We start from the raw sequence: 11,835 nt of genomic DNA on the forward strand, positions 1-11,835 counted from the left end.
TGGTCCTTGGAGTTCCAGCTTCAGCACCACTGGCCCTCCTCCGTCCCACACTCACAGCGTCCTGGCCCAGAGGGGGCAGAGTGTCAAAGTCATCCAGTGTGGCCTGGGCAGCCTGCACAGCCTGCATGCTGGAGTTGATGGTCCCAGTGAGCGCCTGCTGGGCTGACGTCTACAAGACAAGGAGGAGTAACAGGGAACATTTACAGGGAAAAGATAAAGGAGAGCCTGAGGCCAAGGAGAGGAATATGAATAGCTACCTAACTCCCAGCTGGGCCCAGCAGAATCATGGCAGCAGTAGGGGCACTCTTACCAAAGGAGGCATGTGTCCTCGGTGCATCTGGCCACTGGTAATCTGCTGCTGGGCAGGTGGCATGCTGCCCACCTGGAAATTTTCAGGACCCGAGGCTCCGGAGCGCATGATGGCGGGCAGGGCCACAGAGCCATGCTCCACCTTCCCCACCCGGTTATACTGCTGCTGAAGCACAGTAGACCTGAAGAGGAGACGATCAGGGAGCATGTCGAGGACCTCCTCCTCGCATCCCCTTCCTACCTGCTCTACTGCCTCTGCTTGTCCTGCGCTCTGGGGGGTGCGTGAGGCCTCATCACAGCCTGAGACTTGACAGAGAGACATCCTAAGGACCCCCCACCCTTCCAGTCCTTGGGGTCATGCCCTGCCCAAGGAATGGGCCCAGCTTCCTTCGTACTTTTTGGGGGACACCGAGTCTTCCAGCATAGTAGACTCCTCGTCTCCCTCCAGCCCGAAGTGATCCTTGCTTTTTTTCTGTAGGAGAAAAAAGGAACAAGCATCAAAGAAGAGGGAAGTGGAAAAGGCAGCCTCTAATCTTTCCCCAGTCAGCCATCTTCCAGAACCTGGGTCTCAGTTTCTAAAGGACCTGCATGCGGGCAAGGTACAGGAAGAGACGGAGGAGGTGCGGGTCGGGGAGCCAGTGCTCACCTTCTTAAGGATGATGTCGATGTAGCCAGCGATGAGCTGAGCGATCTGCTCCCCCTCAGTCGTCTGCACCGAGTAGTAGCCATCTTGGTAGTCCCCGAAATCCTAGGGGGACAATGGGGAAGGGGCTCAGTGGGGAAGCCTGAGACAACCCGGGACAGGAACTGGTGGGGCAAGAGCCCAAGGCCAAGCGGTTGAGGGTGCCCTCCCATGCGAGCAGCCTCTGGGACAACAGCTTTTCTTCGTCTCCTAGTTCTTTATTTCCCTTGGAGGGAAATACTTTATTTCTAAGGAGTATCCTTTACACTACACATTTTCAAATACATGGCATTTAGGAAGTCTCTCTTCTGTCACCCTGATGATAAAATTGGGAGGACACATTCATCACTAAATGACCAGAGTTAAGGATGAGCACTAATATCCAAAATGGAAAAGTCGCCTTTACTAATTTCCCTTCTCAGTGGGGCACTTCCTCAAGGTGGGATCAGTCTTCAATTAGTAATGCCGAAACACAAAGCTAGAGGTGGGCTACTGTAAGGAGTTGCTGCTGAAAGAAGGGAGGCTTATTTTTCTATCATCTTTTTCTTCCCTCACTCCAAGTGGCCTGTGATCTCAGCTTGCTGGTTACAGTTTGGTTCTGCTGATTTTTAAATGTTTCATTTTAGCTTCTCTCATTCTCCAGTACAGAGTTTTTCCTCTATTCTAAACTCCAAGTTCCTGCAGTAGCTCCAAAGTTCTCCTTTTTTCTGGAATCATTTTCAGGGTACCTACCTCTGCACAGAGGGGTTGGGGAGACCCTGCGGCTGCCCCTTCTTTGAAAACTACACAGCTCTTTCTCCCCCAAGACCCCAGCTCACCAGGGTGAAGCTCTTGGGAGACGCAGCCCAGCGTTTGATGTTGGTGAGGTTCCATTCCTGGATCACCTCCTTGGTCTTCTCATCCACTCGCATCACACACTCCTTAGTGATGCCCAGAAGCCTGGGCACCAGCTTGTTCTTTCCTTTCATCTTTTCCTATGAGGCAGAGGTCGTGGATGTTATTAGTCAGGAGATCAGATCCAGACCACAAAGGGGTGCTGATGATGGCAGGAGAGCTAAACTGGGTTGGCTATGGATGGACCTGGACAAGGCTACATTAGGATAAAGGGAAAGGGAGGAAAAACGCAGGGCAGGGAGGGATGTGCTGACAAGGGGGCAAGTTTTCACAAGGAACAAAATGAAACTCTTGGGGAACGGCAGAAAATGTGACTCAGGGCAGGGCAAAAGACTGAGAGAGGAAAGGGTAAGAGCAGAGATAAGGGTGGGCAGGGAGAAGGGTCAGTAACCCACCTTGACCAGGAAGAAGGAGACGCCATATGTCTTGAGGGAACGGGCCAGCTTCACGTAGCGTACTTTGGCCTCAATCTCACTCATCTGTCCACAGTTCTTGTGTGCCTTCGAGTATGAAATGGGGAAACTTTTAGCAAAATCTGAGTAAGATGACATTGCAGACTAGAAGTTAAGTTGGGATGTGAACTATGGTAGGAGAGTATTATGGGAACACAGAAAAAGTTAGGGGATGCAGGCTATGAGAAATGAGAAGGTGAGGGGATGGGCTGATATAGAATATGCTGAAGCAATGGTTCAAGAAGCGAAGGATACAGTTAAGGGACTTGGACATGTTCTATAGACGTGAAAGGATAGTTAGGAAGTAGAAGGTCAAACAGGAGGCCTTTTGGGCTGAGGATTCAAAGAGCAGAGATAACACCTTCCATCTGTACAAAGATCTACTCTTCACAGTGATTCCCTATCAGTCCTCTTCAGGGGAGACAGCTATCCCATGTTAGAGGGAAAGGAAAGGAAACAAGATTATTGAACTGAGTTCCACAGCAGATGCAGTGATACAGCGCAGGCCAGAAGCCCAGGTCTTTTGCTTTCTTGGCACATGAGAGGTAGGAGAACAGCTTGGTGGGCGGAAGCAGGGTAGGGGTGACGAGGAGGGGGTCCATTCAGTCAGTAGGATTAGGCAGCAAAGCTCCCAGGTCATCCCAAACATGTCCCTTGCCCCCATTCACCTGGAAGATCTTACGCTCTCCCTTCTGCTTCACATACTCCTTGGGCAGGAAGTCCTTCAGGCTACACCAGAAAAGGGAGGGTCAGCATGTAGTGGACAGCATCAGGGCTATGTGGGCCATGGACTGTGGGCCTGGGGGTGTGAGGAGATGTCTAGGAGAGTGTTATCTTTGGGGAGAAGGAAGATTCAAGGCATGAGAGTCTAGATTGTCCCTGAAATTGAAGTGACTTAGTACTAACTCTTGAATGCAGCCTGCATCTCTCTCTGCAGGGAAAGAGACTGACGGAACTTGAGTTGGAGGCTCATTTCCTGGGGAAAATAAAGACTAGATCACAATTTTAGGGACACAAGAGCAGAAGGGGCTCACTAGAAGGATGACCATGCTTGTAGGAAGCTGAGAAAGCCACATCAAACTCTATATATTCTGAGAAATATCAGTGGATGAGACCTATGAGACTTCTGAAATCTGATGTTTCCTGTGACAAAAATGTACCCTGTTTGCCTCTGGCTATTGCAGCACAATTCTTCAGAGACTCTCAAAAAAGTGACATGCTTGCTTCAGAGGTAGGGGGCAGAGGCAGGGTCTGGACCACTTTCACATTCCACATGGAAAGAGACACGTGGAGGACGGAGGCTGAAAAGGCCCCCGTGGGGGTCAGGCCCTGGGAACTCAGAAGAGGAAGCAGGGGAGAAGGCCTGGGACGGAGACAGGCGCACTATTCTAGGGCCGCAGTGGCAGGGAGTCCTGGGCCCTGACAGGTATGGGACGAGGTCACTCACTCAAGGAAGCCGGCCTTGTGCTTCTGCTCATTGTGGGGCCCGAACTGGATCTGGCATTGGAAGCCAGCGAACTCACAGGCCTTGTCGAAGGAGACGGGGTGGGAGCCATTCAGGATGTCATCTCGTGCCTGGAAGCACAGAGAGAGGAAACAAATGCTGTGTGGGGAGCAGGGGCGCCCCACCGCACTCCTGCTTCTCTCCCTGCCGCCCACCACCCAGCCCATCCTCTCCCTACCTGCACGTAGAGAAGGTTCAGCTGGACGGGGTCCCGGGAGTCCACGTTCTGGTCTGAGTAGAAAAACTTCCTCCGGAGCAGAAGCGTTTCATGCTCCTCCACTCCCTGCTCCCTCAGGGTCCGGCCATGGTCCAGCCAGTTCACTGGGGCACAGAGGGTCCCCTCAGTGCCAAGTCCCTGCAGCCCTTACACCGTCAGTCTTTGATTTTTTGTTTCTTCATGTCCCACCCTCTCAGTAATACGTTCCATTCCATGAGCATAGGACTTTGTTTTACCACAGATGCAGCCCCAGTGTTTAAACAGTACCTTGCAAAAGAAAACTCAGAAAATAACACAGAAATGGCTGCCCCCGACACCCCAGTTGTTTCAAATGCCCTCGCCAGTCCCCTTCTGCTTACACTCGTCATCTGTGTGCAACTTCTGCTTCAGTTTCTCCATCTTCTTTTCGTCTCGCAGCAGTGTCTTGTCCTTTCGTAAGGTCCCTGTCACCTCCTCCTTCTTCTCTTCCATAATCTCTCGAACCAGTGAATATTCATCATGGTTGGTGATGCCTGGGGGGGGGGGGGGTTGGTAGCATCCCCAGCAGAGTTTTTAGGCCTCCTTCTGAGCCCCCAGCCCTGCACGCCCCTTACCAATGCGGGCACAGATGGTCATGAGCATGTCGGTGACAGTCTTCGAGTCGTCCACCATGACAGTCTTCACGGTGCCGTCCAGCATGCGGATCTTCAAGGGCCTCTGTTTCTTCCTGTACTCCATGGTGTCCTATTGGGTCAGGAACAGGAGAGGCCCACTTTAAGCTAAAGATATTACTTTCTTTTTAGGTAGCCAGAGAGGGAAGGAAAGTAGATTACTAAAAGGAAGACTGTGTGAAAACAGGGTATTATGACTGCCTATTATTAGAAAGCATGGGAGAGCTCAAAGACAACAGATATGGGTGCTGAATAGGAGGCAGAAGGAGGGAAGTGATGGCAGAGGATATTGGTGGTCCTTGTGAAGTGATACTCACCCCATTTCGGAGCATGTAGTAATCCAAAGCCTTCCCGGCCTCCAGCCATATACCCTTTTTGGGGTCATCATCTGACAGAAACAGCCCAAAGTCGCTGGCTAAAAGAGAAGATGGGTCAGCTTAGGCTTAAAGAAAAACCCCAATGTAGCTGAATGGCTACTCCACTACCCCTTATTATCTTCCCAGTGATCCTGGGCCTAAAGAGGAGGGCGGGGCCCAGGGAACACAGACCTGAGAGATGAGAGGCCTTGGGGCCAACAGAGTCATCTCCCAAGGCCAAGAGCCTGGGAATAAGAAGGGACCAGGGCTCCCGCCCCAGCCACCTGGGCAGTCAGACTCACGAGGGCCAGACAGGGCCTCTGGGATCCGTTCACGGATGATCCGACAGGCGTCATACACCATGGTAGACGGCTCGAATTGCATCGTCTTCACCACATTCCCAATGCTGATCTTCAGCGAGAGCGCAACCATGGTGGCGGCTTCTTCTCTCCAGCCTGGCTATACCTGGCCCATGGCATCAGGGCATTAGAATACACCCTCACTGGAGGAGAGGAGGCCCCCCACATGGAGAACCGGGAAAGGGAGTCACCAAAGCAGAAAACAGTGAGTGTGTTCTTGTTTTATTTAATGATATTAAAGAGTGAAAGATAAGCTGTATCAAAAGGACTAGTCTTAGGTGTCTGAGACCTCTGAAGGAGAGGTTGGTCTGCAAGGCACAAAGGCAGGTCTGAAACAGTGTTACCTGAGGACACCACCCCACCCCCAGCACTGGAATCTGGGCCTCCCTTCTTTCTTCCAAGTGTTTCTCTCTTACCCTTGTCCCTGCTCACCTCCTTTCCCAGTCCTGTCTCTGCCCTATTTTCACCCTTCCTGGTTCAGTCTTTTTCTCTTTGTCTCTTACTATATCCTTCTGACTTCTCCCTGTCTGGGATTTCCAGAGCGCTGCCCTGACTCATCATGTGATCTTTCCTCTCACAGCTTTATTCTCCTTCTCTGCAGAATGAAGACGTTATATTAGATAATCCCCAAGGGCTCTTGAGTCCTGCAAACACTGACTTGAGCTAGTCTGGCAGGGAGGCCCAACACTGCTGTTCAAGCCATCCTGGCTTACGTGTCTCAGCTCTCCAGTAACTTGACATGCTGGGGCCTCTCGGAGCAGCTCGGTCCACATTTGGCTCCCCCAGCAGTCAAGCCAGAATCATGGTTTTTCTAATCCAAAGGGATCTCTAAAGTGATCTAGCCAACTCTTTAATTTTGCAGAAGGGGAATCAGACTGGATATGTGTGTGTTTCAAGGCAGCTCAGAGAGAGAGCCCAGTCCCTCTTAACTCCTCAGGCCTTGCTCCTTCTAAGATAGCAGGTTAATACCCAGTTCTCACCATAACTCCTCCTATGCTCTGTCCTCTTCAGTAAGTCCTTCTCAAACACTGCCCTCCAGCTCAGCTGCCTCTCCTGACAGTGTCTTAGTCCCACCCAGCTTTCCCCCGCCCTCCAGGCTCCACCCTCCATGGAGGTGGCAGGTGGCGCACAGAGCACCAGACAACAAGTCTGCCTGGCAGCTGATGATGTGACCAGCTCCGTCCAGGGATTGGTGCCTCCTACCTAAGAGAGATGCGCACACCCAGGCAGCCCATTCCCCTCTCTGCAAACTGCTAGGCCCAAGGGGGAGAAAGCACAGCTAGAGGGAAGCTTGGAAGCGGAGGTTGGGGTCTTAGAAGCAGAAGGTGGGAAACAGAGGCAGCAGCTGAGAACCAGGGAAGCTGGGGAGGGGTGTGTTTTTGGAGGGTGAAGAGATGAGGAGAGATTGAAAATCTAGGTAGAAACAGGAGACAGGAGGCAGATGTGGCAAAGGTCTGGATCAGGAGTCTGACAGACAATTTCTGACCTTATAAATAATCTCGAGTCTCCAAAAAGAAGAAACCATAGCTTGCCCTCAATCCTTACTCCCAACAAGAGGGGACCCTCCCACTCTCCCCAGTTCTAGGTCTCTGCCCCCCTCCCCATCCCTGGCACACCTCTCCCGAGAGCTGGACAGACCTGGCTGTAGGGTCGCTGGAAGGCTGGAAGGTCTGTCAAGCCAAGGACACACTGAAAAGACCTTCCACCCTCAGCTGAAACTGCACATCTCCCCCAATTTCCTCCGGATATATGGACACCCCCCTTCCTCCTTAAGCACGGAAACCTCTGTTGAGCCCCCGATAAGGGAGTTGACTCATGGCTACCATCACTTTCAAGCTGGTCCTGAGTGGACACCCACACAGCTACAAGTGGGTGAAGGAGCAAAAGGAATCAAATGAGCTGGGGGCAATGAGAGCACAGAAGCGGGCCCTGGAAGTAAGGGGAGAAGCTATCCAGGTCCTGTTCCGGCTGGAGAACTTTGCCCCCCTTTCTACTTTCTGTCATGTTTTATGGAACAGCAACAATTCCCCCCCCATGTCCCCCTCCCAGAGAGCTCCTCCTCCCTCAAGACATTCCTGAGATGCATTCCAGAGGAGTTGGGCAATTGGGGGTGGGGGTGGGGGGGAGGATAGAGGACAGAGGTCAAATCCCAGCAAGGAATGGAATGTAAGTGTACTGGGGGTAAGGAATTTGGGGGACATAGAGAATATAGTCAGAGCAGATACCTACAGAGGGAGCTGCCGAGAAACAGGGAGTTACAGAGAGGGACAGAGGGAGAGAGAAAGCTGAAGACAGACTCAGAATGTAAGAGGGCTGGGGGGAGTAACACTTAAGTCTGTTACCAAATTTGGCCTCTGAGTCTGTAACCGCGGGGAGGAGGGGAGGGCTGTGGGTGAGACTGACATATCCGGCCTCAGGCTGTGGCAGGCTCATTTAGGGCTGGACTGGGCAGCTGAAGGGCTGGACCTGACCTCCCCCAGCATAACCCTTGCCTACCTCCATCCTGATCCATGAATATTCATTCTCCCTAAATGTACCCCAGCCTATGCATTGAGCTCTTTCCTACAAAGTTACTTATAGTCTCTACATACATACACATTATCTCAAGCACACAGCCCCTACACAGCTCCATCACAACAACGTTATCTTCCCATAAAGACTCCACCTCTGTCGTCAAGCACACAACACTCAGCCCCAATGTCTCTTGTGTGGGCTTTCTCCTTCCAGTCTTCCAGTGAGCAGTTCTGAGGGTCTGTTGTGGGGAAGGCCCTGGTTCTCAGTGGCTGGGAACCAAGAAGGGTAAGCACTCACGTCTGCCCTCAGCAGAGTGGATAGCTACATACAGAGTTATAATAGAAGGCAGGATGAGGTAAGAACCAAACAGTACACGCTCATAGAAGAGATCCCTTTCAGGTCAGGCAAAGGGGACTAAAATGTCTCCATGAAAAGTGTCATTTGAAGTTAAGATTTAAACAAAAAGAGATAATAAGAAAAAACAATGATCTATGTTTTATTGACGATATGTCAATTGCTTTGTGTACACAATTTCATTTAATCCTTACAACAACCCTGCAAGGTAGGTGTCGTTATTTTCATTTTTACAGATTAGGAAACTCAGGCTCAAAGAAGTTAAACACTTGCTCAAGGTGCTTGTCCAAAGTCACACAGCTAATAAGTTGTGAAGCCAGGATCCAAACCCAGGTCTTTCTGACTCCAAAGCCCAAGCTCTCTCCACTATTCCAGCCAGCCGGAGATGAGTCAGGGGTGGCATTCCAGGCAGAGAGAATAGCATAAGCAAAGGTGGAAAAGCAGGAAATCACGGAGGAGCATTCAGGGAAGTGAGGAGCAGGCTGGTTGAAGCACAGGGTACCTGCAAGTAAGCAGTGATGGGGAAGTCAAGGTTAGGATGGAAAGGCAGGGGTGGACTCAGGAAGAAGATGCGGGATTTCACCTACAAGAGGGCAACAGGAGGCCAAGGGAGGCGATGATCAGAAAAGGGGCACAACCAGAACTAGACTTCAGGAAACTCACTCTGGCAGCTACCTGGGAGGTTAGTTATAAAGACCCTGCACTGGCACAAGTCGGAGGTAATGAAGCCAGAATTAGAATGGAGGAGAGGATGCCACTCATCAGAAATTTGAAGAGGTAGAACCAACAGGATCTGATGACAAGCTTAACTCAGGAACCAGGGCCCAAAGTGAGGCTGGAAGCCCACAGCTTCCAGTCATCAGCAGGTACTTCAAAGTGCCTGAATTTAGGTAAGGTACTGGGGAGAGGGGAAAGAAAGGACAGGAGGAGGTAAGAATGCAAACATGAGGCTGCCTTAGGGGATGCAGTTAGCAGTCAGGTAGGGGCAGAAAGGATGGGCTTAGTGACTATTACCAGACTGGAAATGGGGGAAGAGAAAAATGCAAGGACAAGCTAGGGAAGATAACAGTGGGAAAAATATAGATATAATAAGTTACTGAATCAGCCTGGGGGAAGAGGAAGAACAATTACGTGAATCCAGGCTAAGACAGGGAATGAGGTCAGAGGCCAGGTCAGGCGGTAGGAGGTTGAGAAGAGATGTGTGGTCAGTGGCTAAATCAGGTTGAATGAGTGGAACAGGGGGACAGGGAAGAGACGCTGGCAGTGTCTAAGTAAAAATGGAGTTGAGGGGGATGGGCTGATGCCAGTGGCTGGGTCAAGCTGGGTAGGGGACAGTGTTGTGGTCAGTGGCAGGGTCAGGCTGGGAGTGAAAGGGGGTGTGGTCAGTGGCCTGGTTGGGCGTGGGATCAGCAAGACCCAGTTTCCTCTTTGGGTCTCATTTCCTCTTTTCTGTTGGGGGAGTGGGGGAAGGGGATCTATAACTGGACCAAGAAATTAGGAGGCTTAGAATCAGGGAATGGTATATAGCAGGGGCTGTGAGGGCTTGGCAGTAGTGTTGAGCTGGTGGTGGGGTATTTAGCAGATAAACAGGAGATATGTAGGTGAATGAGCAGGTAAATATATGGCGGGAGAGTGCTTTAAAATGATGGGAAAGCTCAGATGTGGATGAGGGTAAATGAAGGTGGGATGTGTGGATTAAGAGGTGGGAAGGGAGGCAGAACTGAGGCTGAGAAGGTAACATGAACCGCATGGGAAAGCTAACGGCAAGGGAAGTATTCTGTCGGTGGGTATGCCTGAGGGTGTGAAATGCAGGGCCAGGGAGAAGAGTTGGAGAGGAAGGCTTAATTTCAAGAGACTGAGGGAAAATGGAGGTAGTAGGGCTGAACTTTCAGAGAATTAAGCCATCCTCTTCTTGCATGGGAACAGTGTCCTTGGTCTGCTTCCCCCTTAATCACCAGTCCCTTCTCCCCTAGGCAGTCCACCACGATTACTAAGTCCTGTACATGTCCTGGGTCCCTAACTCTTTTCTAACTCCTACCTTGTAAACAACAGGATCCAAGAACCCTCCGCCTCAACTGTGGTGGTCACAGCAAGAGCCTGAGGCTTAGAGAATAGAATTAAGCTGGAATCCCTGATGCCAGCAATTCCAGCTAGCCCAGAACTCTAGCCTGAAATTAGTCTGTCATTTCCCTGGGCCAAAGAAGCCTTCCCCACAAAACAAGGGCATCTACCTACTGCCAGTCTCTTAAATTTCACCTGCCTGAGATCAACTACCCTGACCTCAACTACAGCACAGAAAACTGCCTGAAATTTCTAACATTAATGCTGACCATAATTTGTCTCCTGATTCCCAGTACTGGATTTGACAGGCATCCCTGTCCTACCACATACCTGAATCCAATCCCTGATCCCCAGTTTTGATCTAATTTTTACCTGTAGCATCAACTCTGGACCTTTAACCCTGAATCTTCATCCCTAAACCTAAAAGTTCATTTGTCACTTGATTCCTGATTCACCCCTTTCTTGTTTATCCCCTGTACTGGCTATGCTAACCTTCTCTAATCCCTAAAACTGGACTTCTAACTTAGTTTCTGTTGTTGACCCTTAACCTGAACTCTGACATACGTTAACCTGAACTCTAACGTTGGTCGTTACAGAAAACAAAATAATGCCCTTAATCCAAACTTCACCTACACAAAACGCACCTCACACTAATAAATCTAAATTTTAACCCCAGCTGTACACTCCTAAAGCTAACCTTAACTCCTAAAACCCAACTCCACTTAATCTCCAACTCACCCGTTCCTGCTCACGTACCCGCTATCAGCTAACCTCAAAGCCGATCCCCGCCCTGCGTCACACTGCCACCCACTCCTCACCCTCCCTCAAAACTATCCTAGGCCGAGGACTGCTCCAGGAAGGGCCTGGCTGCCGAAAAACGGCCTATTTAACTCAGAGCACAACCAGAGATACACCGGACGCGAACCTCTCCAACATGACCCGAAACAGACGCAGAAGTCAGGGGCCCTGCCCGCCCGCCTCCCAGGCCTGGTGTCGCGGCCCCACCCTGAGGGCCCAGTTCGCCCGGTCCGGCCTACCTGCGCTGCCCGGCTCTGTGCCCCGCCCGCCGGCCCGCTAACCCGCTCGTTCTCCCGGTGGCTCTCGGGCTGCGGCCTCGCCCTCCCTTCGACACTCTCGGCCACTTCCGTCCCGGGAACGTCCCCCACCCGCGGGCGGCGCCCTGGGCCCGCGCTCTATGGTCGCGGGCACTGCAGGAAGCTGCTCTGGCCCCAGCTCTCGATGCTCGGGGGCCCGCTGACGACCGGCAGCCCCTCCCCAGCCGGAAGCGAGGGTGCGGTGCAGTCCCGAGGAAGCGCCAGAACTGCGCCCTAGTTCCCTTTTAGGCTCTAATCCTTCCTTTTTCTAGCCCGGGGCGGAGCCGCTTCCTCAGAATGCCCGCCCTCAGGGACTGCGGGGGCGGAAGGCACGTCCCCTCTATTTGCATCGCGCCCTGGACGTGGCGCGTACAGCGGCAGCCTCCGCG

General features: G+C 51.7%; 1 protein-coding gene across 1 annotated transcript in view; it reads right to left on the reverse strand.

Annotated features, from left to right (window-relative positions):
- The window catches only part of TLN1 (talin 1), a 31,779-nt gene extending 20,279 nt beyond the window's left edge, over window positions 1-11,500 (reverse strand). Inside the window, exons 1-14 of the mRNA XM_068973972.1 lie at window positions 11,390-11,500; window positions 5,367-5,529; window positions 5,026-5,123; window positions 4,652-4,781; window positions 4,418-4,570; window positions 4,020-4,162; window positions 3,785-3,912; window positions 3,006-3,066; window positions 2,281-2,385; window positions 1,810-1,965; window positions 956-1,057; window positions 705-781; window positions 311-491; window positions 56-169 (exon numbers count right to left, since the gene is read on the reverse strand). Of these exons, the coding sequence (XP_068830073.1) occupies window positions 56-169; window positions 311-491; window positions 705-781; window positions 956-1,057; window positions 1,810-1,965; window positions 2,281-2,385; window positions 3,006-3,066; window positions 3,785-3,912; window positions 4,020-4,162; window positions 4,418-4,570; window positions 4,652-4,781; window positions 5,026-5,123; window positions 5,367-5,496 (1,578 nt within the window). The 5' untranslated portion in view covers window positions 5,497-5,529; window positions 11,390-11,500. The remainder of the gene's footprint in view (window positions 1-55; window positions 170-310; window positions 492-704; window positions 782-955; window positions 1,058-1,809; window positions 1,966-2,280; window positions 2,386-3,005; window positions 3,067-3,784; window positions 3,913-4,019; window positions 4,163-4,417; window positions 4,571-4,651; window positions 4,782-5,025; window positions 5,124-5,366; window positions 5,530-11,389) is intronic.
- Window positions 11,501-11,835: the final 335 nt, after the last annotated feature.

This window comes from Capricornis sumatraensis, chromosome 6 (assembly GCF_032405125.1).
Source record: "Capricornis sumatraensis isolate serow.1 chromosome 6, serow.2, whole genome shotgun sequence".
NCBI classification, from domain to species: Eukaryota; Metazoa; Chordata; class Mammalia; order Artiodactyla; family Bovidae; genus Capricornis; species Capricornis sumatraensis.